Source organism: Dermacentor silvarum, chromosome 5, assembly GCF_013339745.2.
Source record: "Dermacentor silvarum isolate Dsil-2018 chromosome 5, BIME_Dsil_1.4, whole genome shotgun sequence".
NCBI lineage: Eukaryota > Metazoa > Arthropoda > Arachnida > Ixodida > Ixodidae > Dermacentor > Dermacentor silvarum.
In genome coordinates, this window is record NC_051158.1 from 100,046,475 (window position 1) to 100,071,898 (window position 25,424).

A 25,424-nucleotide genomic window follows, 5' to 3' on the forward strand; every position below is an offset into this window, starting at 1 on the left:
AGCTGAACGTTACATGATGGTCCACAGAGTAAGCGAGGGACTAGTGATAATGCGTCTTTGCTACAAGCTACCGCAAAGTGCAGATATTTACATTCCAATCTTTGTGCGCAGCAAGAACAAATACAGTTAAACCTGGATATAAAGAAATTGACAAATTCCCGTAAAACTTTGTTATAAAGAGGATTTCGTAATATGCTGGTTCGGCACCAAAATTCGAAAAAAAAAACTGATCACTTTGCTGGCACGCCCGTACCTGCATTTAAGGCCTTCGAGCCACCCGTTACTGCCTTTTAAATCATCGCAGCCCAGGATGCAAGCATAATTCCATGCTTTTTGCTGCAAAACAGCGCCGCTGATGGGTACGTTTCATGCCCGCATGTCCATAAACCATGTGAACACAGCTTTGTCGACGTCGGCGCTTGTTGATGACTTCAACTTCTTCCTGCCATCTGTGCCACGCTCCACAGCGCTGTGAATCGCATCTTTTGCGTTTAAAATTGTGGACAAAGAACTAGCTGGGATGCCAAATTTGGCAGCTACATCCTTCTCTTTTTGGCCTCCAGAAACGCCGTCCAAGATGGACATTTTGTGCTCAAGAGTCAATATCTTGCGTTTCTTCGTCGAAGCACTCATCCTTGGAATGTCACACCAGGTACTGGAGCGTGGACGCGTGTCGTTTCGCACAAGCGCGAGGCGCCGGAAATGAAGAGCGAGCGACACGATGGCGACGTAGCGTCGTATAGCGTCACCTAGTGCCAGGTTAGTGAAGTGAAGTGCAGAGACTTGCGGAGTAACCAAAGAGTGGCGCTGCCAGCGCATTGAAAAAAAATCTTTTTTTTTCGGCAACATCAACTGGAAAAGGAGAGTGCCGGCTTGGTGGACCAGGCCAGCTGCAGCAAGCGGCAGGATCAGGTTTGAATGAAGGGAGGGGGAAAGGTCACGCCTGCGGTGGCAAGATCGCTGGGTCGAGGGATGCAGGCCCGTCTCGCGCACGCTCGCACGCACGGACACGTGCGCTCGATCTCACCTCGCAGTCGCCGTGAATTCGACCGCGCTTTCACATTTCGTCGCGGCGAAGAAGGTGCTTCCGGTTGCTGCTCGCGTAGAAATGACAAAATTTGTTGCGAAATCTTTAGATTGTTGGCGGGGAAAATTCGTTATTTCGAGGGGGTCTCCCGCTGCCACTTCGTTACGTAGAGGTCTCAAATACATGTGCTTCTATGGAGTAACTGGTGGGGAATAGAAAAACTTCGTTATATCCAGGAATTCGTTATAAGGAGGTTCGTTAAAAGCAGGTTTAACTGTATATCACAGCAGAGCACACCCGCGAGCGATTAGGCTGAAAATAAACAATCAGATAGTGGCCGCACCAAGGAACTTCACTGAGTCAGAAACATGACAAGCCGCTGCTTCAAAATGTTTGCCAAATAAAGAATGAAGAGCACACTGATCCCGATTTAATTCATAAACAGAAAGTTTGGACAGCTTGAAATACATTTCTAGCCCCGCTTTTAGTACAAGCATCGTATACGCTGCTCGCGCCGTTTGGAAAAGGCGTAATGAGCTCTGAAAGCACTTGCATGTCCTCTAAAGCTGTGGTCAAAGCTTCATGTTGAGCACAAAGCCACCGTCTATAATATTCGTCGAAACGGAGGTTTGCTGCGCCACACTGGCGTCACGCGCTTGCATTGTAAACGTGGAGGCAGCGGAGGCAGCTGAGGCAAGCAATGGAAGCGTCACCACGCGATAAAACATGGAAGCACTCACGGGAGCGCCGCGAAAAGGGTCAAAAGGTGTTCTGTGGTTTGGTGCCCGGTGGTTTTTTAATCAATGCGTACTGGTTCGGGGGCACTGCCGCTACGCTGCATGCATAGCGGGAGGCCTAAAATAAACTGCGTGTTAGAGGTGACTATCACGTGTTGGGCCAACATGCTTGGCTTCAGTCGCATTGCGCGATGCTCACTTTTTCCTTCCTGCATGCACACTGCCCGTTTTCGGAGGCTGGCTGGCTACAAGCTGCTGGCAGATTCATTGCGCAGCTCGCGCGCTTTTGGTACAGTGCACTGTACTTCTGGCATGCACTAGGAGGAGGAAAAAACTTTATTAAAAATTTCACACAAAAAGGTCTGAGAAGCCTAGGCCTCTAGGTGGCTTCGGTTGAGGCGACCTGCAGTAACGTTGACCTGCAGACGCGGTGACACGACAGGACACCGTGTCCCAGGTTGTGAGATCTTCTTGTATCGTATTGTCTGCTGTCCATAAGAGGGCACCCCAGACTTCCTCCGAGGAAGCTTGGCAGCAGCAGTTCTTTTTTTTTTTTCGGGGGTGGGGATTTTGCCAGACCATCCCCATAAGATATGATTTTGGGTGGCCAGTTGGTTCCGGCCGCAATTCAGGCAAATTGGTTCCACCTGGCCGTACGTAATATATACACCAATCTGTGAGGGCAGGGGAAAGAGTCAGTTTGCATCTGACGTAAAATCGTGGCCTGTTCCCTGGATTGCTCCTTACTAATGCAATAGCGTTAAGGGCCCTGTGCCGCAGATAATCCGGCTTTGGCGTTAATCGAAATTTAGTTGTTGTGTTGCAGTTGTGCACGAGTCTATAACGAACACGTAGCCGCGATAATTTTTCAGAATGGTGCCGTAATAGCGGAGTTACACGCTTTTGATGATTGAAACACGGCCCTCGCTCGTTTCGCTCTTTCCTTTGTAGTGATGCTTTTTTTTGATACCATTATAGAAATGTTCTTGGATACTCTCGTCCATGCTGAACATATTTTTTTTTTACTTAAATATTTAGCGTCACTTTAAAATGTCATAACAAACTTATATAGGGCATGCGTGTCTCACCAAAGGATAGGTTTTCGGGCAATGAGAACTGACTGGGGGTCATAGGGAAGAAGAGTTACAGGTGTCGAGAAAGAGTGAGCACTGCGGTCCGCAAGGTCACTGTATTAGTCCTGACCATGTGCCTGCACCCAGTGGACTGTAATCTTCACATGTGAAGTCTTGTGAATTGTCAGACACCCCGTACCAGAGTGCTTAAAAGACTAGGGAGTCGAAACTGTGAGGGCACATTGTGCAGTTTGAAAATGAAAAATGACAGGGGTACTGTTGAGGGACAGGAACACAATGGTGTGGATGATAGAGCAAACTGGAGTAGCCGACATCCTGGTTGAGATCAGGAGGAAGAACTGAAGTTGTGCAGGTCATGTAAGGCACTACAGATAAGCAGTGCTCCTTTAAGAGTTACAGAATGGCTGCCAAGGGAAGGGAAGCGCATTCGACGATGGCAGATAACTAGGATGAAATTGGTAAATTTGTAGGCTTAAGACAGGGTCATATAGTGCAAGACATGCACAATTGGAGATCAATGAGAGTGGCCTTCGTCCTGCAGTGGACATAAAAATACGCTGATAGTAATGATGATGATGCAGTTTAGATCAGATGACAGCATGCAGTGGCACGAACAAGTTTCTTGGAATGCTGTCGAGTAAATCTGGTCTGCAGCACAACCGTGATTGGGAAGCCCATTGCTCGAAACAATTACTTAAAAGGCCAAGCATCAATGTCTGGTTCACGAAGTGACAACGTTGAAGCATCAAATAAAAAAACAGAACTTCAATACCGATTTACAATGTAGTCCCTCTTTAGTGATAAAAAAAATAATTAGCCACCAAGCAGACACCGTGACAGCTCATGACATCACGGTGAGTTATTGCGGAAACTTCAAGGCAGTGTCGCCACTTGCCTTTCGTTTTTGCATATTTTCTGGCTAATCAAGCCTCCTCTCATGGTAAAAGAAAGGAAAATATGCCTGAAATAATTTTTCTGTCTTTAGTGTCCCTTTAAGTTCCATTTTAAACAATTCCATTTTAAAAACGACACACACGTAACTCGTGCTTGTATACTTCAATGCTTCGCCACACTGTTGAGACTGCTCATGCGGCCATAGGACGCACCTCCCGACGGCTTGCAGATGTAGAAGCGAGCTTGTCCCTTGTAGTTATTCTGAAAAACAAACGTGCAAGCACTGTCATCTCGTACACGACGCTGTCCACTGGCTGCACTGTATTAACCTAAGCGCTCAATTCAAGCGCACACATGCGATGGGAAAGCAACAAAGACCAAGTGATGCAACGAGAAGATGTGGTCATTCATGGCCTGCCACCTAAATTTCTGTCCATTGAAAAACGCGGTTTTTGGTGCATTCCTTGTATCTTTAGTATCATTAAATATGCAGCAGCCAAACAAATTTGGAGTCCTGAATTCTTGAGCAAATTATACTTGCATCCACAAATGCAAATTTCAGTGCCTGAAATCCCCAAAAATACTTTTGGTGCAGGAAACAATTTCAGTTATATTTCACGTGCACTGTGCGTAGAAAGCAACGATACCACTTCAGAAATTTTGACCAGTGCAAATGGTTACCGTCAAAAACATTGAAAGAGGAGAAAAAATTAATCGTGGGGTTTAATGCATTGAAACTGCGTAATGGGTGATGTAGAACATGACAAGCGAATGCAGTTTTATTAGTTATCACACACACACAAAAAGGCACTAAATAAAGATTACTACGCTAAACCAGCGTGCCAAGTAAATATCTCCTAATTGCATGGTCTAAAAATGATAACACCTCTCTTGCAGAGTAGTTGAGGGCTGAAGCGGGCTGTCTTTCTGCATATGATATGCTTCACTCATTTCGCACGTCAGTTGCTATAGGTTGTGTAACAAATCTGGTTGCATAAACTCTTTAGTTCACCCACATTCACAGCAATGCATTGTCAAGTGCGAGGAACACAGTAGGCCTTTCGGCTTGTTTGGGATTGCCCTAAAGCCCACATACAAACAGCGCTTCACCTGTCTCGAGTACACATGACCGCACGTGAGAGGCACGTTGTAGACAAAAGTGGCACAGGGGCACTTTAAGAACTGGTATACAGATGCCACCCACTTTGTTCCTGGCTTAAGAAAAAATGTCAACACCAAACTGGGGACCCACCTTTTTTAAAAAATCTGTGAGTAGCTCACAGAGAAAACATATGGGCAAGTACCCTTTTCTCTTCCTTTGCCTTCACTGTTGCTATATCTTGCCATGTTGTGCCAAGCTCCAATTCTCGGTTTTCAGCAGTACGTGTTGTGCAGACGCATATGCAAATCAGTACGTTCAGTACAAAATTGCAATCGGTACTCTTTTAACCATGTTGTGGTTCGTGACCAACTCTAGCAAAAACCCTCGGCATACCTTGATATTGTCCATCACAGCTGTCAAGTGCTGCTCCTCCACCAACGTTACAGTGCACCCACCGAATCCCGCACCTGTGAGCCGAGATCCGTATGCTCCAGACTCTAGGCTCAGCCGAGTCAGTTCGTCCAGCTCGGGGCAGGAAACCTCAAAATCATCCCTGCACATGTTTGGAAACACTGCTATTTGGTTGTCAAGCAAGTCTGAACGATGGTACGTTGAAATAGAAAATCTACGTACACAACTTCTTTTCAGCCGATTCAGTATGACACAAATCAGCTCATCAAAGACATGCAAGATGACAGAGCAATCTATCCTGGCTGATTTAGGAAAAAAGCTAGGATTGGTTTGACTGCGCACATGCACCGGGGGCCAACATCTGTGAATTAAAGGCCAACTGCAACGAAATTTAACTTTGGATAATCTGGTTATAAACGAGTAGTTTGTGCTATCGAAGCAATCTCAGAAAAGTTACAGGGCTCGTAACTGCTAAATTTTTCTTATTAACAGCCTTTAAGCAGCCCCTAAGCAGATGATGCATGCACCTGGTGGTCAGTGGATATGACACAACTGCCAGACGATTTGCTCATAGATTTTCAGCACGCTGAGGGTACCACCTAACCTCGGAGGTCATGCTGAAGAGAAGCTCTGCCTTTCAATGTCTTGGGCACTACGTCATTTTCGGAGAGTGGTAATATCAGCATTTTTCCAGTTCTGCCATCAAAAATGTCTTACTTTTGCAATCATTTCGAGATGAATTCACTCTTATTTCAAACGCAAAGTTTTGCACAGAGGTTGTTCTATTTGTACATTGCCTGAAACTAGGTGCTTTGTACGGTCCAAAATTTTGTTCCAGTTGGCCTTGAAAGAGTGTCATTCTCTATTCTGGTGACCGATGTACCCTCGTACGAGCGTGCCAGCGCTTGCAACTACAGACTTCACGAAGCACTGTCCAAAGAGGCTTGTCGCATTGCCTCGTTCGTAAATGTTGTCGAACAGCGTGACCCGCACTCACCATTGCACCATTTCAACATAAATGCTGTCACGAAATGATTATAAAGCCCAACTAGCAAATGAAAAGCAAGAAGTTTAAGCCCCACCTGAAAACAAGGTATTTTGCTGGACTAGATTGTGCATATCAACTGGCCAAACCAGTAGAAACAACAATTTTTTTTCCCCAGAAATTCTTTTCCGAGGCCACAGACAGCGTAATACGATGTCACATGGGCACTTCTGATCACAATCAAGCCTGGTCGGGCTTGAATTTCTTCATTGCGATTGGCTATATTACACAATCTGTAAAGGGAGCCAATCGTACTGACGAAATTCTATCCCGATCAGGCTCGATCACAACTGAAAGGGCCCCATGTGACTAGAGCACACCTCAGCTGAGCAGCCACTCAGTGAGAATGGCAAAAAAAAAAAGAACAGCCTAAAATAACTGGACCCTATTGATACTAACCTACGGGGCAGAAACTTGGAGGTTAAAGCTTGAGAAAAAGCCAAGTATACCACGAAACGAGCAATAGATCGAGAAATGGTAGGCTATAACGTTAAGAGACCGGAAGAGAGCGGTGTAGATTAGAGAGCAAACTGGGCTATCCAAAATTCTAGTCGACAATACGAGGAAGAAATAGAGTCGGCCAGGCCATGTATAAATGCACAGGGCAGATAACAGGCGGCCTAACGAAGGAAAGCGCATTCGAGGACGGCAGAAAATTTGGCAGTGCGACGAAATTAGTAAGTTTGCAGGCATAGTATGAAATCAACTGGTGCAATTGGAGATTGCTGGTAGACGCCTTCATGTGGCAGTGCGCATGAATTAAGCTGATGATGACGAGAATGGCTACTGCCATTAAAAGCAACTGCACCTAAGAGATGCGTGGCTGGCATTCATGAGTTCGCCCAGGCTCCGGAAGTCACCCTTTCGGAGCAGTTCAGCTGCTTGGGCCGTGCGCTGGATTTCAGATATGACGTGTCGGGCTCGTCGGTACTGTTCCAATGTCATTCGTTCCCGACAGCCTGCAGACATGAGTGGCGAACATGGTCTCTTGAGTGAAAACTAGGTGAAAATGCACTGTCCATTTAGTTAACAAAGTAGTTAACAACATGACTGATTTCATCTTTTATTTTAGCGTCTGCAATTAAGACAATTCTTATGCCACATGGCTATGGATTAAAAAATAAGCTACCACTAGGGCTGGCTGGCATGATGTATCGATTAAAAAAGCACTGTTGCATTCGAGTACATCTATACCAGTCTTCAGTACTACGTTAAGTAGCAATGGCAGCATAATTTTCAAATAACAGGCTTGTTGTGCAATTTTGAACATTTGGCATTGGTCAAGTCTAAAGTACAGTGCAAACAAGTTTGTAACAACAAATTAAAAATTATATGAAAAATAGAGAAAACGGTACTACACTGTGTTTCCAATGATTGCGGCGACAAATTGCTTCAATGGGAGGGAACAGATATTGCCAGGTAAAGAATTCCATAGTTCAATGGTGCATGAAAAAAAAAAAAAACTGTTTAAATGTGTTAGTGCGAGCAAAAAGTGTTTTCAGGTCAGGTTCATGAAAACTGCGAGTTGAAGACTGTTTAGCAATGAACAAGTATTCACAATTTGATAGTCGACAAGAAGAGTTAATGATATTGTACATTAATTTCGGTGAATCGTTTTCACGAATAACAGAGAGCGGAGCTAAGTTCAGTGAAGGAGGGGCAGAGGACGGGGAGGAGTACCTGCCGAATCTGCAGTATATAAAGCGTGCAGCCTTTTTTTGTACCGCCTCAATTTCTTTTATACAGTTAAACCTGGATATAAGGAAATTGATAAATTCCCGAGAAACTTCGTTATAAACAGGATTTCGTTATATGCAGGTTAGGCACGAAAATTCGAAAAAGAAACGCTTACCATATTTACTCGATTCTAATGCGCCCTCGATTGTACCGCGCATCTGTTTTCCATGTACCAAAAGAGATAAAAAAAATCCTTTACAGTACCACGCACCTCATGCTTTCATGCAGAAATACAACTATCGCTCAAGATTTACTCCCAATACACTAAAGTTGCGATGAACAAAAAATTCCCAGTTTCGCCCGAAAGGCGAAGCATCGATTGCGACAGCAAATTAGCAGACAGCTATACGAAGTAAGGATAGTAGTTTTATTGGCCGTATAAACTTGTAAACATTCGCTGTTTATCTAAATTGGTAGACTAATGCCTAAGCACACGTACTACAGCACATGGTTGAAGCTACGGGAGCTAGGCTCGAAGTGTGTAGGAGGCGGCCATATTGAAATGCCGATGGCGATATGGTAGCGGAAATTTAGGCTTGTACTTGATTCTAACCAAAGAGTGGCACTGCCAGCGCGTCGTGAAAAAAAAAAAAGTTCTTTTTTTCAGCAACGTCAACTGGAAAAGGAGAGTGCCGGATTGGCGGGCTAGGCCAGCTGCAGCAAGTGGCGGGATCAGGTTTGAATGAAAGGAGGGGGAAAGGTCACGCCCGCAGCGGCAAGATAGCCGGGTAGAGGGATGCAGGCCCGCCTCGCGCACGCTCGCACGCATGTACGCACGCACACGTGAGTTCGCTCTCGCCTTGCAGTCGCCGTGAATTCGAGCGCGCCAAGCTTGACGCCGCCTCTTCGCATTCCGTCACGGTGGAGAAGGTGCTTCTGGTTGCTGCTCGCGCAAAAATGACAAAATTTGGGGCGAAATCTCTAGGTTGTCGGCGGGGAATATTCATTATTTCGAGGGCGTCTCCCACTGCCACTTCGTTACGTAGAGGTCTCAAATACATTTGCTACTATGGAGTAACGGCCGGGAATAGAAAAACTCCGTCATATCCAGGAATTCGTTATAAGCAGGTTTAACTGTATGACATAGTAGTAGTCATGGGCAAGTGGCACATTCTATCAACACTTGACAAACCCCAGCATACCTTCGAGATCTTCAAGCGAAGCATCTCTCAGGCTCTTGCCAAGGATGGCACTGGCAGCCTGGCAGTTCTCACGGCGTTGGGCGTATTCACCACCTGTGAGAGCGTGTTTCACTTGCGAGTCGGTCACCAGAATCACCACGGAGGTCAGGTTGACAGGCACGTGCTCCAAGGCAAGGGACCTGCAGGAACATCGCAAGGAGCACAAACCTCAGACCCCAAAAAGCACCGCGAATGCGAGACTTCTAGTTTTCTGTAGATATTATCATTGTGTTCTGCGTATTTTAAGTGTTTTGCATGACAAAGATCATTCCAAGGGTTGCCGATTACCCCCTCCTTGCATCAGCCAGGCTCACCTTGTACCCACAAACTTGCTAGCTTCATCACTGGATCTGATTCTCTGATGCCTTTTTGATTATGTTTTTCTTCTTTTCCTAGGCACCCATCACCCATAGATCGACAGAATAAGTGGATACTCACTCACGCTCACATTTTGTAGGTTATGCACTAATGCTCGTATGATGCACTCGTATGCACACCACTATTTTTGCTCGCCAACGCTAATTGCCTTCATAGTCTCTTCCATTCACACTCATGTCAACTCACACTCGCGAAACATTCACTCATGTTGATACTCACATCTACTCAAACTCAGTCACATACTTTCCTTAGTACTCACATTAACCCTTTCAGTGTCATGTTTTTTTTTCTTTTCTTTCTAGGATATATAAAATGAACACAATGGTTTATTTTTGGTTAAGCAGAAGGGTAAGAAAGAGACACGGTTAATGAGAAATGCACCCTTGTTATCCGAGGGGCGAGAGTGGAGAACGCACGAATATGCCAGTGACATGCCGGGACAGACACGCAGAAATGAACCGGTACATCAGTGACACTGAAAGGCTTACTGGCGCTCACTCTCATTCATACTCACGTCCACTCACGCCCTTCGTGACTCACTACCACTGTATCTCACGCCTGTAAAATGAGCATAAAGCAAGTATGAGTCGGCACACTCTAGGTGAGTATGCCGACCTATGCCCATCGCATGTTGGCACTTTGGGCTCCCCTAGTTTCATGCAAGCTTGACGGCGATTGAGCTGTAGCCGTGCGACGCATCCTTCGAGAGCATCCTTATTCAGACAGCACTGCTGGTTCATGCCTTCCTCAAGTCCATGGTGGGGGCATGCTGTCCCGCCAAACAACGTCTTTGCTACCAAAGCTGTACGCTAGTTGCAAGCTGTTTGCTGAATGAGTGTGCTGACAGGTGACGCAACAAGGCCTATGTGTTCAGCCAGCAGCGGCTGCAAAACTCTTCCCTTTGTATATTGGTCGAAATGATGCGCTTAAATGTAGTATTTAAATGATGCATGCTGTGTTCTTTCTCAGCTATATGCTATATGTAGAGAAGTTCTCCTAGTTCTATGCTTATATTACCTGTTTCTCCTGTTCTACTGTTGTTGTTCCTTCGTGTTTTTGCTTTTTTTTTACACTAGCCTAATTTTTGAAAAGGGTTATGTATTCCTTGGCACACTGTTTATTACTACAAACAGTCCATATACATGTACTTGGTGTCATTTATTTGTGTATTTATGTATTTATATACATATAACAGATATGTATACGGGATTGCTACTATAGTGCCTTGAGAGTCACTGCTGCTGTTTCACCCTGAGAGAAGAAGGCCCAGTCAGGAGTCTACTTTCTCCTTAAGTCTTGGCTCGCAGGCGATACAATGTATTGGCTGAAAAAGTGATAAATTCTACAATGCTGAGCACGCAAGCGGCAATGTGCACTAGCATTCGTTTGCAAGTACTGCCCTTGAATCTTGAGAGACTACCATCACTTTCGAGATTAGCGTATTCGTCGCCCAAATGTTCACGAAATAGTTAGGCAAATTACAGTTCTATCCCAATTGTGTTTTGTCACAAGCTTGGGCACGGTTATCTCGTGACTGGTGCTAGTCTCAGGATTGCTGCTTAGTGAATGTGGCTTGAGTACTGACTGGCTGCGCTCAAGCAGTGACCTAAAATCAGATTCTTTTTGGCAATTTCTCACACTAATTTATCATCTACTAATCATATCCATTAATCTATTAGTCACTGTTATGAATTTTGACCAGCAAAAAATATCCTTTTATTCCGAATTACTTAATTTTAATAATTGGAAATACCTGTCGGTGAAATGCCCTGTATATGTGACAAGTGTCTTCAACTGCCAGAGTTTCCAGCAGCAGTGGCGTTGCTATGACAACGTTCAAACACAGCAAGCAGTAATATGGCTCAAAGTGAATATACTAGTTGTTTTACAAGGATTGTACATCCTGCCACTCACACCTGAACAGTGCTGTTAACTGTTTAAGATAAAATGCGTGTGTCTGTGTTGTTTGCACTTATTAGGTATGCAAGCTGTTTTTCTCTATTCAGGGCCATTAACTACCCTAATTGTGTTCAATGAAGCTCACAGGTAAATTGGCGAGAGTAACATTCACACTTAAAATAAAAACGGAAAGGATTAGACACGATGTGATCTAATCTAATTGGTCTAATCTAATCCGATCCAATCTAATCATTACTAAGAAAAAAGAAGAGGTGCAGGGCCGAACATGTCACGCATAATATAGAATAGATAACTGATGCTCTCTTAGAGTGGGTGCCAGTGGAAGGAAATTGCACTCGAGGATGGCAAAGGATTATATGGAGTGACGAGATTACAAAAATTGCAGACGTAGGTTTGGGTGTGATTCATGCAAGACAGGAAATTTCAGATCTCTACTACAGGCTTCTGTCCAGCAATGGAATGGACATTGTGCTGCTGATGTTGATGAACTTGTTGTGACAGAAGTTAGATTCTTACAGTAGATCATGTACCACTCTTAATCTGAAGTCTGCCTCTCTGTTTTCAGGGGTGCAGTGAGATGCAACGCATTGTGAGATGTGACGTCTCTTGCCTAATGACAATTAAAGGTATTCATAAATGCGCCTTAACTTGAAGCCCACGCTTAACTTGAGCTTGATTGCACCTGGCATGAACATGCCCAAGACACTCACGTTTCCTTCGGCATGTTCACATTAGACGTCATCTAGATTAAGTCAAGCTTGGGCTTCATGTTAAGGTGCAATTATGAATACGGGGGTTACAGAAAAAATTAAGTCGAGCCAGATTAAAAGATTAAGCTTCTGTACTAACAAATCTGTCACTTGTAGCGAGAACAGGGCTTTTGTAGGGTGATGAAATGACAGAAAATTGCAGTTGCGAATACTCTATTGATCTAGCTCTGCTTAATATTCTGCTTCATTGTCCCTTTAAGCAACATACCCTTGTGTGGCAATACAAATATATGCGTAATTTTACACTCACCCTCCCATCTGCTTCATGGTGCAGAGTCATTCTCATTAATACGGACAACTTTTATTTATGGCCCTTTAGGCCCCTTTACAGCCAAATCATCCTGCACACATCTCTCGACCTCGGGTGAGCAGATTACAACTGCTTTGGCACCCTATGGCCTTGCAGCTCTTGCGCTATAAAATTCCATCTACCATCAACTTGTGTTCGAGGGGGAACACATGGTGAAAACGTAGTGCTAGAACATGGGACGCAAAAGAAGAGACATAGGCGTTTACTTACAAACTGATGATTTAATGCCACAGTGAACCTTCTCTGTGGCAGCGAAGTGTGCATGTGCAGCCTAAATGGTAAAAGGGGGAAGGGTCGAAGCAGAAACAACATTCACTGGTTATCATAACCATTTAACGTTGGTAGTCATAACTAGAGGGGCAATGAATGACCACTGCCTCAGGCAGAAGTGTTCAGAAAACAGTATATATTGAGGCGAGGTCTACTGACGTGATGGCGCAAACATGCTCATTTGCAGCTCAGGATTTCCTGCATAAAAACCTGCGTATGCCCTGTACAGGCCACACACAATCCCTTGCAGTACCTCTGAGATATATAGTATAAGTACTTGCCGACAGTCGAGAAGCAAGGCATGGCCCGGCTTGCTCCAGTAGGCAGCCATCTGGTCCATGATGCCGCACGGCACACCGGCAAACTCGTGCTCTGCCTTCTGGCAGCACAGTGGAGCCTGGTGTGCATCGCTGGACCACAGACACTAACATAAGGACACCGTTTGCTGGGGACACAGTTCCGTGCATTGACCACATAGACACATGACAAAAGATTACAGAAGAGACAAGAAAATGGCAGATATCTGCACAACTTGAAACAAGACGGGAAGAAGTCGAGACACACACAAGCGTTGCTTTGAACAATGGTTTTATTAGAAGCCAGATTACGGGTTCGTATACTGAAGATAAATACGAAGCATGCACAAACGAGCCAGCGAAGAATGACAGCTCATTCCTCGATAAGGATAGCGAAGGAGTGCTAACGCACTCTTGGCTAAACTTATTTATTGTTGCGGATTTGATTATTAACCTGGCATTTCGTATTTATGCCTGTGCACAACAGAGCAATACTAAAACAGGCGAGCAACCTCAAGCTTCTGTTTGTTGACTTCTGTCTGTCTTGTCTCAAGTTTCTAAAAGCGCTAGAAAAGATGTCATACCAACAAGGTCACAACTGAATCCTTTCAAGTTTCAAAAGCACATGACATGCGAACAGATGCGAACACACAAACTTCACTCCTTTCAGCTTGCAGCTGGCTTATGATTGCCTCGTGCACCATTATGCTGCATGATAAAAGCTGTACTGCAATTTTTACAGCGAAGCTGTATAGCTCTACCTCCAAATTGGTTTGTTGTGTCTGTAAACAAAAACTCGGGACGCGCACGCAGCATGCGCCGCTGGGTTCCTTGCAGCACCAGCAGATGGCGCTCGCAACCGCACCGCTGGCCGTGCGGAGGAAAGAAAAAAAAGAACCAGAAAGCTTGCCCTCGCGCATAGTGTTCACCGCAAGCATTTCCCCGTAAAGATCACGGTTGCATTAGCTGCAGTTGCAGGGAAGCGGCTACTGTAGCATAAGAAGCAGGGAGTGACGTAACTGCACTTTCGTATGTAAAAGAAGAACCCACCTAGCAATTGATTTGTGTTGTGACAGTGCTATGGAAAGACCACGTGTAATGAGGACTCCTGAAGAGCAGTGTGCATACGAGGCGAGGCGAAAGTGTGGTTAAGTGCATTTCTCTTCTCTCTTGACCATTCTTTGTAGGTGCACAAAGTAGCGGGGCAAGCCAAGTCGCAGGCCGTTGAAACGTCTTAGGCTAATAATTAAGTTAAGTGCACGTGAATGTCGCTATGTGAATAATTTCAAGCTACATCACAATAGGTAATCATTCTAGTTGTTGTTTAAAGCTTCGCTGTCCAACTACCTTCACAGCGTGCATTGGAGACCACTTCTTTTTCTATGCCTTCATCAAAGAGCGCGAGGCAACTGCAGTCACAAAGGTGCAACTCATGAGTGGCTTCGAGGCAAGAACAAAAAGTGAACAGGATTGGTACCAACTATGGCAAAGGTAGCCATTTTCTGTAAAAATCATTACAGGTTTTTTTTGCTAAGGCAAAGGGTGTTACAAAAGAACTTTCAGCCCTTCCACTGGGGTGGAGATGGAAGACCAGCGAAGCTGTACTATGGTGGGAATTATGTATTTCCAATTACGACTATTAAGATGTGATGGTGTAATTGGTTATTTGAACTAATAAAGAATGAGAAATATATATGATCCGGTGGTTTTCATTTATTTAGTGACCACAGGGACCATGGCCTTATGCTCGCTACGGTATACCACCATAGGGTGTACAGCAAAGGTTGGCACGTTCTTCACAAACACATCACCAACACAGTGCGCGTTCGGTGCGAACATGGTCAAAACGCCGCTGCTGTCGACAACAGTTGTGCGCGTTGTTTGTGTGACAGCACACAACCGCTGTCAAAACATTGGCTATGTGACGGAACGGCTAAACGCCGTTGTCGACTCTGTTAGGGGAGAGGCAGGTGAGAGCCCAGAGAGAGTCGTCGGTAGAGGCCGGAGGGTGCCTCGATGCCCTCCTCGCCCACCGCTCCCCTTCCACTGGGAAGTCGTGTTTGCTCTCCACCATGCGTTCGCTCCACGTGAAAGCGCGCGTCCCTCGCCCTCTTTTACTCACACATACAGCATACGGCCAATGAGGGTTTTTTTTCTATTGCCGGACGCGACCATCGAAAGGTGCGCCCTTAACAGTTTCGCTGTAAAGGTTACCTAGAATGACACTAAAGTTTCTCAAAATGCACCGTAGCTCTGAATAACGCCCACTTGCAGTTCTGTAAGTGTAATCTACCAATCCCATTGGGCTTAATATTTTTCTTTAGAGTCAGAGTGGCGATTTGTGTGAGTCAATTGGTTAGTCATATAGTGAAATTGCTTTAGCGCTGAAAGACACAGACACAAGAAGAGGCACAGGACACCAGAAAATTTGTATTAAATTGTGGGGTTTTACATGCCAAAACCACCATATGATTATGAGGCACACTGTAGTGGGGGACTCCAGTTTAATTCTGACCACCTGAGGTTCCTTAACTCCTGTGTATCGTGCACTGGGTGCACATTACGCGGGAGTCCTTTTATTTCGCCCCCATCGAAATGCGGCTGCCACAGCCAGGATTTGATCTCGCGCCCTCTGGCTTAACAGTGCAATGCCGAGGCCACTACGCCACCACAGCGGGTACGTCACAGGACACACGAAGCACTACTCCGTATGTCCTGCCCTTTCTTTGTGTATCAACACTAAAACAATTTCCTTTAGAGGTTCCTCAAAATTTTCCAGAGTTTGTGCCACGTCCCTTCATCCCTGTTTTCCAAAGTAATTTCACCTTTTAACTAAAAAAAATGTAGTCAGCCATTTTTTTCAGGAATAGATTCTCAATTGTGACCAGCATTAGAATTTATTAGGAACTGCCACAAGTTCTAATTAAACGACACAGAAAAACAACACACATGGAAGCTTAGACATGTCAGTAGCTTGACAAAATGCTCGAGGCTATAGCCGGCAAATCACCAGTGTACTTGTGGACACCCAAAGTTTAATTCATGTCATCTGAAGGGACCTTGAAAGTTAATTTGTATTATCAATATATGAGCTTAACAGAAGTTCACTGAATTTACACCAAATTACACAAAGCTTCCTGAACTGGTTTTTCCCTTCATACTCAAACTGAGTTGCGCTAAAGCAAAACAAGATAAACACAGACACATGAGATGTACACTAAACCGCTGGAACATTTATGAGCTCATTCCATGCTTCTGCATCAGCATCAAAATCTTCTACTATGCACTAAACATCCATTAGCACAGCTGAAGGAAGACCAAGAGTTGTCTGTCGCCCTTGCCCATAAGATGGCCAGCGGTGATTGTATGTTGCTACACTGTGTACACCATACAGTTTACAGTGTACACCATACACCATACAGAAATGTATGTCAAAAAAAAAAAAAAGAACAGAGAATGAGCTTCAATGGAGGAATTAAAGATGTATGTACGTTAATGATCACGCCTGCTGGCAATATTCGCTGATCACTGCCAGTCTACGTCTGTCTGCCCCAGCATGCCCCAGTTCATGATGCATGGCGTGATGGGTTAACTGAAACTTGACTGCTGCGGCCAGCACGAACAGTACACTACAGTTCGGAGCTCACATCCACTCTGCAAATGGGAGGCAGGATGACTACCTCACCTGAGTTCCTCTGGCTGAAGCAGTGCCCTGAGGAAGCTGAACATGGCCATCTCCAGTGCGGCTGAGCTGGACAGGCCAGCTCCTGCAGGCACTGAGCTGATCACGACTGCGTTGAAGCCGCTCCGTAGGCGTCCTGGACAAGGGTTGGACGCAGTAGAGAGCTTTAGCTTGTCCGTATGTGTGCTGCCTCTTTTTTTTTTGAATACTGCATAACTGCCAGAGATGTGGCAGCAGTATAGCAATCCTAGTGACAACATCTTGTCATGCCTTGTCCGACCACAACATGTTAGAAAAGATTTCGTGTCACATGGCTACATATTTGTCAATAAGAATAAAGAAAAGGCTGCAGGTTAATGATTGTGTCGCTGCTGACACTTTGTGCCAGACGATAAGTGGAACATAGTTGGTCATTGCAATAATAGCTCTATGTCCTCTCTGGTTACACTCTGCTCCACAAGATTGCGCTACCAGCATTGCTAATGCCACTCATGTCTCCAGTAGCCTCGTACAGTATAGACCACTTATAACGTAACCGCTTATAGTGCAGGACCGGATATAGTGCGGTCTTTTCAGATTCCCCTTAATTTTCCCATAGCACTCCATGTATACACGTATCGCTTATAGTGCAGTTGCGGGAACCAAAATACTGGTTACAGTGCGGCTGCCTGGGAGTACGGAAGTCAGCAGAGACGGTAAACGCTCCCCTCAAACGGGCGCCCCAAGGAGTGTTTGAGGAAGAAAGAGAGACGAAGTGGAGGAGAAGGGCACGTGGTGCGAACGAACAGCCAGTGAGGCTGAAACCAGAACCTTGAGTGCGAGTCGTGAAATATCACGGCGCGCATAGCGAGCGAGGGCCAAGAAACTGCCAACGCCGGCCAACGCTCGCTTCACGATAACGGCAGTAAACGAAACTTCGGGGAGCGGGCGGCGCCGGCACGGCACGGCGAAGGGCGCACGCGGTGACCGTGGAATGTGAGGGAGGAGGGCGGCAGGGAAGCGGATTTCGCCTCAGCAACTCCGCCGCTTCAGTGGCTCCCCTCGCTCTCTCTCGTAACTCCCTCACTTTCGACTGTCACCGTGCGCGCCTGCCGCCGTTCCAGCCGGCCCGGCGCCAGCTCCCCGAAGTTTCGTTTTCTGCCGTTATTGGGAAGCGGGCGTCTGCCGGCGTAGGCAGTTTCGTTGGCCGGCCTGGGACAGCTCCGATGCTTCCCTCTGCGCCGTAGCCGCAGCGTGCAAGGCCAACATGTGACTAGAAAGTAGAGGAAGCATAAAGGAGAAAGAAGGGTTCACTGCCATTTTCTACACGTGGCTACGGTAGCGTGGCTGAGACGTCGGCACGTACATAGCCACTATAACGTACATGCAACTTCCGGCGCAACGCAGAATCGGCGACCTTGCTATTTGAGAGAGGGTGAAATTTCCGCCGCATTTTTTTTTCTTTCTTCTTTTTTGTTTTGTTCGTGCGCGACGCGACATTGAGGGGTCTCTCTAAGCTTTTACTCTATAGCGGTGCCGGAGCAATGCCAGTCGGAGGCGTCGCCGCGTGAATTATTTCGAATTAACGAGATTCGACTGTACATTGAATGCAAACGTTCTAGCCGCATTCCTTGACTGTCGCATACGCGTGGCAGCTCGGTGCACATGTTTTGCATATGTGCGGGCCTTGAAAATTGTTGCTTTGGTTATAGTGCGGATATTCGCGACTCCGGCGACTTACATTATAAGCGGTCTACACTGTATTCCGTAAAGGTTAATTTGTTTACGGACAAAATAAAACTCTGTAATGGCATGTTAAGTACAGCATAGCTTGTGTCACACCGCAGTGACCGCAGGCAGATTACTGATGAATCTTCAGTAAGGACTTAAGCAGGTAAACTTGTGCGCGACAGATGATTGAACAACTTGGTGGCAATAACTGCTGCAAGCACAGTCAACAGTTGTCAGCTCTAGCAACGTGGCCATAATGAACAAGAGAAGTGCCATCTTTCGGAGCACTGTTGATACTTAGACCAAGTAACTGACCTGCAAGCTTGGACTCTGTGTGGAACAGATACATGCCAGTAATACACATGCACGAATGCACGCATATGAGGAAACCAAAAACCATACTAATAAAGAGCCTTTAAGAGCCACTTGCTGCAAATAAAGAGGGAGAAATATGTGACCAGTTTTACACCCTCGCACATAATTGCGGCAGGTTGACAAAGTGCAGTTGTTGTTGCAGTATTGAGCCACACAGATTGAAAGTTTTACACTGGTATTCATAACAGTGCCAGGTCATGCAGTAGGCAGATGCAGAATGTGGTTAAAGACAGAAGTGAGCAAAGCCTGATACAACGTCTAATGTTATGTTAAAGATCCGTTTTGAGCTCAGCGTCGTGCCTTGTGGTAATTCTCTATGCTGTGTGTGTGGTTCGCACTGCGGTTCTATAACGCATTTTGACCAACTGGCCCAAGTGTGTCTTATTACAGTTCAGTTCTTCTACAACAGGCTCTTTTAATCATATTATGTCATCTGGACTGCTAAGAGCTAGATTCAAAACCTTTGCTATGCAACATGCTACAAGGAGAAAAAAGAATGAGGGCCTTGTTAAGAGCATCGGCCACACAAGAACACTAAAACAAGGAACAAAGAATTTTTGCTTTTAGTTAGGCCACTAGTGAAATGTCTAGTTGGCTGCACCAGGCTGTGGTTATGTAGCACACAGCTTCGCCTGACTCACACATTTAGTGGACATCCCAAGAGGCATAAGGTGTTGGGGTGGCGGGAAAGTAAAACGGCTAGGAGAAGGAGTCCAATGTCCATCATGGCGGTTACTGACCATGTGTCTGCAGAGGCAGTCATTGTGAAGACTAGTGGATAATTGCCCCCTCTTTCAATGCCACCAGTGGATATGCAATAGACACCTTTCCAGCTATCACTTTATCTTAACACGTTGCTGCATCACATTTCAATTGGTCACATATTTCTGTCCATATTCTAAAAAAAAAAAAAAAAACATTTGTGCATATACATAGACAGGCACTCTCAATAAAGTCCATGCACATATGATGTAGTACCATGAAAAGCAAAAACGAGAACTTTCAAGTTTACTCACAACATGCAGCCATGCAACAGAGTGCAGTCTAGAATATGCTCTGCATTTGCCAAATGTAGTACATGTACCTTGATAACTTCAGAAATTTAGCTTGAATTAACTTTTATATTTCGCTGCCTATATGTGCAGCCGAAAATTGAGTGTGTGTTAATGTGTTTCTGAACTCTGAACAGTGCAACAGAGAACAGTGCTGTATGCATCCATTTCTTTTGTCTGTGTTATCCATTGTGCTGTTCAAAATACAAACACATACGCACAACATGCCACTCAATTTCTAGCTACACATCTAGGCAGCAAAGTAGAAAAGTTATTTCGCAGCACAATCGGCATTGAAACTTTCTTTTGTGATTGTTGTGCCATGTTCTACGTACATTCACCTGAGAGTATTAAGCTTGTGCAAGTTATATTTTGGCACTTTGTACCGTTGCCAGGAGGCCATACCCCAATGTAAGTACTAGTCAGTTGCATCATATTTGTAGCATACAGGTATATTAAAATTAAATACTGCTCATTTGTTACAGATATTGATTTGAATAATATTCAATTCATTGTTCAAAAGATTCAAATATTTGGACACACTTAATATTGCGGAGAACCCACGTCTTTTCCACAGTAGTACGCTCAAGTACACAGCTATGTAGTATGTGTACGAGGTGTGTTCAAAAAGAAAGTGAACTTTTGAAATAGCGCGCCAACCGGTAGAGGGAGCGCGCTGCGGCTACTGAGCGCATGTAGCGGCAGGTTTAGACAACAAACTGCCATTTGCCGCGTTTCACTCTGACCAGTTAGTTGGCAAGCTACAGCCTCTGAAGTGAGCACATGAACAAGCTGTTCTTCCGATTGGTGCCAAAGTGACAATGAAGGAATTGGAAGAACAGCGTGTGTGTGTGTGTGTGTGTGAAGTTCTGCTACAAACTTAGGAAAACTTTCACAAGAGACATTTCAGTTGCTTAGCCAAGCATACGGGGAGGACTGTATGAGTCGCACACAGTGCTATGATTGGTTCAAGCGTTTTGAAAACGGAAGAATGTTGGTCGGTGACGATCCCAAGCCTGGACGACCTTGCACATCCACAGATGATGACCACGTCAAGAGAGTTCGAACTGTAATTCATGGAAATCGTCGTTTGACTGTTCGAGAAGTCGCTGACTGAAGTGGGTATCACCATAGGATCATGTCATGAAATTTTGAGTGACAAACTTGGGATGCGTCGTGTGAGTGCAAAATTCGTGCCGCATTTGTTGACTAACGAACAGAAGCAGACACCTGTTGAAATCAGCCAGGAACTGCTTGCCGCTGCCAATGACGATAAAAACTTTCTTAAGAACATTATAACAGTTTTCCCAAGCTTTGTAGCAGAACTTCACACACACACGCTGTTCTTCCAATTCCTTCATTGTCATTTTGGCACCAATCCGAAGAACAGCTTGTTCATGTGCTCACTTCAGCAGCTGTAGCTCGCCAACTAACTGGTCAGAGCGAAACGCGGCAAATGGCAGTTTGTTGTCTAAACCTGCCGCTACATGCGCTCAGTAGCCGCAGCGCGCTCCCTCTGCCGGTTGGCGCACTATTTCAAAAGTTCACTTTCTTTTTGAACACACCTCGTATGTATGGTCCTTGCTTTGTATGTGAGCATACTGCTGTAGAAAAAAAGAAAGTTCATGAACATCAAAAAGTCATAGATGTGAGTTGTCAAAAATGAGGGAAACATTCTAATCCCACACTTTTTCTCTCAAGTTGATCTGCATTCAAACCAAGGACGATTTTAGCCAAATTGATGAAATCTGCCATACATGTGTGCGAGTTGTCTGGATCTCATTGGACACATCAAACTTTCTGAAAGCACGGCATTATTTGCCTCTAACCCACACTTTATCGAAGCTGGCTGCTACCCTACTGCCTGGCTGATTATACAACTTGGGCGAGCGGTTATGTGCGCCTGGGCATGTTACACTGGGTATGGAAAAATTCTTGGCCCACTCCCCAGGAATGGGCATGCACCACTGAGTAGGTGCCTGAATAGAGAAGCAGAATAAGAGGCGAGAAGTGATGAAGTAGGCAGCAGGAAATGGAAGAATTCAGCTATGGAGAAGTGAGGCAGTCGGCAACGAAAGCATCCAAGGGTGGAGAGAGAAGTTATGCGAACAATACGAGACCGGAATGTTTAGCCACATAGAAGTGCAGATGGAGAAGTGAACTCATTTTGGTAGACATCAAAGAAAGCTTCACCTAATATCGAATTCCACATGCGCGTGGAATCCGGCATTTTTTTGTTTTATGCCTTTACATTTTCTTGCTAACTGTGAACAAGACAAGAGATAATAGAGTTAGCAAAATGCTAACACTACCACCACTACCTTTTGCGGTCATTGTCTTCTGCATTTATCCTTAAATGCCACCAAGTTACCAGTTCAATTTCTGTCACACTGGATTTCCTCAGATCTGAATTAGAAGCTCTGCACGATCAAAGAGTGTCCAGCACCTAGGCTAGAAGCCAGGACAGTTAATAATTCATGCAGTTGTACTTGCACGGTTTCCTTTTTCTTTGTAACAATCACCAACTCACCTGGGAAGTGAGCGACAACGCCTCGGACATAATTACTCCACGATGGTCCACCTGGTTTCAGAGGATTCTCTTCTGACGGCAGCTCAAAGCTTGCCGGCTCAGGATAGCTTAAACTGTGAACATTGCACATGCTGCTTCCCACGACAGCGGAGCCAACGACCACAGTGTACATCGGCATGGCCTGCGAGTAATAACACAAAGTAGACACCGTGATAAGGCTTTTTTAAATATTTAAGGACATGGGCGCAACTTCCAGCAGCTACATCATAGACAGTAAAGGACAGTTATGCTGCACAGGCACTGGTGATTACAAAATGTTATTGAAACATTCTGGGCAAACAAGACAATCCCAAGCACTAGATAAAAAGTATGTTCCCGCTTGAACTGTGACAAGGTACTGCCGGCGGGTTTCGCACGCCAATGCTCCACTGCAACTCTTTTGCTTCCCTCCAAGTGGTTTATCAACCAATTCCCAGTGGGTACTGGTACTGGTAAGTAATGGGACTAGTAGAGGTGCTGGGACCAGTAGGTGTAGGGACCAGCAAGTACAGAGGCCTGTTTGTACAAGGATGACTGCAGCAGCAGACAACTGACCACAGGCCTCAACATACCTTTCTAAATTGGGACCAGTTCATGTCAATACAGAGATGAAGACCAACAGCTTTCTACTGCATGGCTTTCTTATCAATAAAATCTCTTTTCCTCTCTTACTGTATGCAACCAGTTTAAATAAGTAGCATACCAGTTGGCTTTCAACTGAGACCCCTTCAGACCCTTTCATTCTGGTTGAGACAGATTGAAAACCAGCTCAAAAATTTTATTGGTGTATCATGTTGCTACTGGTTTAGGATTGCGCACTGCGGTGTAAGCAGTAAGCCAAATAGGGTGCCCTAAAAGCGATTGCTGCTTTTAGTGTGCACGCTTCTGTGCGTGTCATAACGCAGTTGGCTGCAGCATAAATTTTATAAGGTGAATATATATATATATATATATATCACATTTGATGTTTTCTTTTATTGTAATGCTCCAATCAATTTGTCCTGCTTGAGCCCTGTACTACCTCTCCCACAAGAGCAGGAATTCATGCTGTGAACTTTGCACATATCCTGCATCATGCGAAATTAATGGTGGTGCACAGATGCCGCTGCGTCAAACTGGTGAAACAAAGAGCGAGGCGTGCTCAACTAGTTCAGGCTGTGTGGGCAAATCGAAGAGACCTTATATTTAATTTTCATCATGGTGACATGATCATCATTTAATTGTTGTTGCAATTGAAACATGATTGGACTAGCTTTTGGTGAAGAATGTGGCATTAAGAGCTGTTCACAAAGGAGCTTCGTTATAATTTCCATGATGATGGTCATTTCAGCTAGCAAGCGGGACATATGGCTGCATGAAGAGTTTCAGCATGGACTGCATAATTAACAGCTATATATTTGCTGGAAACGCTGCTGTACTGTTGAACGCAGAGGTTTACTGCAGCAACTTGGGGGACATTCTCTGCAGTGGCAGTACTGTGTTCCATGGTGTTGATGCGTATATGCAGGAGACCTTTACTATGAAGGGAATATATGAAATGAGCCATAACAAAGGGTATCTTAATGGATGCAGCAGCTCTACATGTACTGTTTAATGGCATACAGAATCACGCTTTTGAGCAAAGCATGCACTTTTGATCACTTTATATGCTGTTACTTGCACTTAGCTCAGCTGCATATATGTATGTTTCTGGAAAAGGGCACATACAAAGCTTTATAGTTAAGTGCAATGTTAGACATATAACTACGGTACGTAAAGTGCGAAAGCATGATCGAAAAACCTGTCAAAAATTTACCGCGTTCTATGTTTATTGCTATACCAGAGAGAGAGAGTGATTGGTAGACAGAGAAGATGGAAATATATATATATATATATATATATATATATATATATATATATATATATATATATATAGCAATTATTAAACCGCTAGCGCGCGGGCATGCACTCACGCATGGCAGCACCAGGCCGTCGCAGTAGTCCACGTGCTCGCCGATCAGGTTGACGCGGCCTGGCGCGCTTCCGTAGTACACGGGGTCCGACCCAAACTCCGTGCGAAATTTGCGCAGCGCATGCACCGCGAGCTGGAGAACGCTCGGGTAGGCGGATGCCGCTTCTGCCGCCATCGCGCCGATTGGGACAGCTTTCGCCCGGCTTCAGGCACGCGCCCGCTGGTACAACGTGATGGTATTGCGTGCGTATCTCCGCTCACTCGCGATCAAGCACTTGAGAAGAGGCGCCCATCCACTCAACATGCAGCGCGGCAATCAGGCTCGCCCCCTCACGAACAGCTGCCGACAGGCGCGCGAGTAGAAAGGGGACCAAGGTTTTCTTTTCTTCTTGCGCGCAAGCCTCCGGCATTCCATCGTTCCATTCCAGCTGTGTAGCGGAAGCAGTACCGGGCTTTTCGAACGCAAGTGGGGCGCGCTCAACCTCCTTGGCTGCCTCATACTCATAACACAAAAGCCGCACTGTTTTTACTGCGTAATGAAAGGGTCCTTACACGCCACGCTTAACTTGCGTTCAAGCAATGCCTCCTTTAAAGAAGGGATTGGTTTAAGTGAAACGGCGCGTAGTCTGTTGCTGAAAACCTGTGGTAAAAAGCGACAGCTGCACTACGGATCGTTCGGCCGTTCGCTGCGCGTTCACGTATAGCTTTGCGCCACGCTACTAATAGAATAGACAAGACCGATATTTGATTTGCGCGCTAACAACAATACTTGGAAACACCCATAAAACTGGTACGACGGACCAGGTGACATCGCGGCTTCTTTGTAGGTTTTTGTCAGAAACTTCCTGCTCTGGCTCTACACAGTTTCTTGCCTTGAAATAATTCGTTCTGGAATATGTTCAAAATCGTCACT

At 45.3% G+C, this 25,424-nt stretch overlaps 1 protein-coding gene across 1 annotated transcript; it reads right to left on the reverse strand.

Annotated features, from left to right (window-relative positions):
• Positions 1-1,913: 1,913 nt before the first annotated feature.
• LOC119453646 (galactokinase) lies at positions 1,914-25,304 on the reverse strand. The gene is made up of 8 exons (XM_037715707.2): positions 24,513-25,304; positions 22,522-22,702; positions 16,858-16,990; positions 13,158-13,286; positions 9,190-9,368; positions 7,119-7,269; positions 5,248-5,407; positions 1,914-4,013 (listed from the first exon to the last, which is right to left on the reverse strand). Exons 1-8 carry the CDS (start codon positions 24,684-24,686, stop codon positions 3,915-3,917), a joined length of 1,206 nt encoding a protein of 401 aa, XP_037571635.1. The 5' UTR covers positions 24,687-25,304; the 3' UTR covers positions 1,914-3,914.
• Between the last annotated feature and the right edge of the window lie 120 nt (positions 25,305-25,424).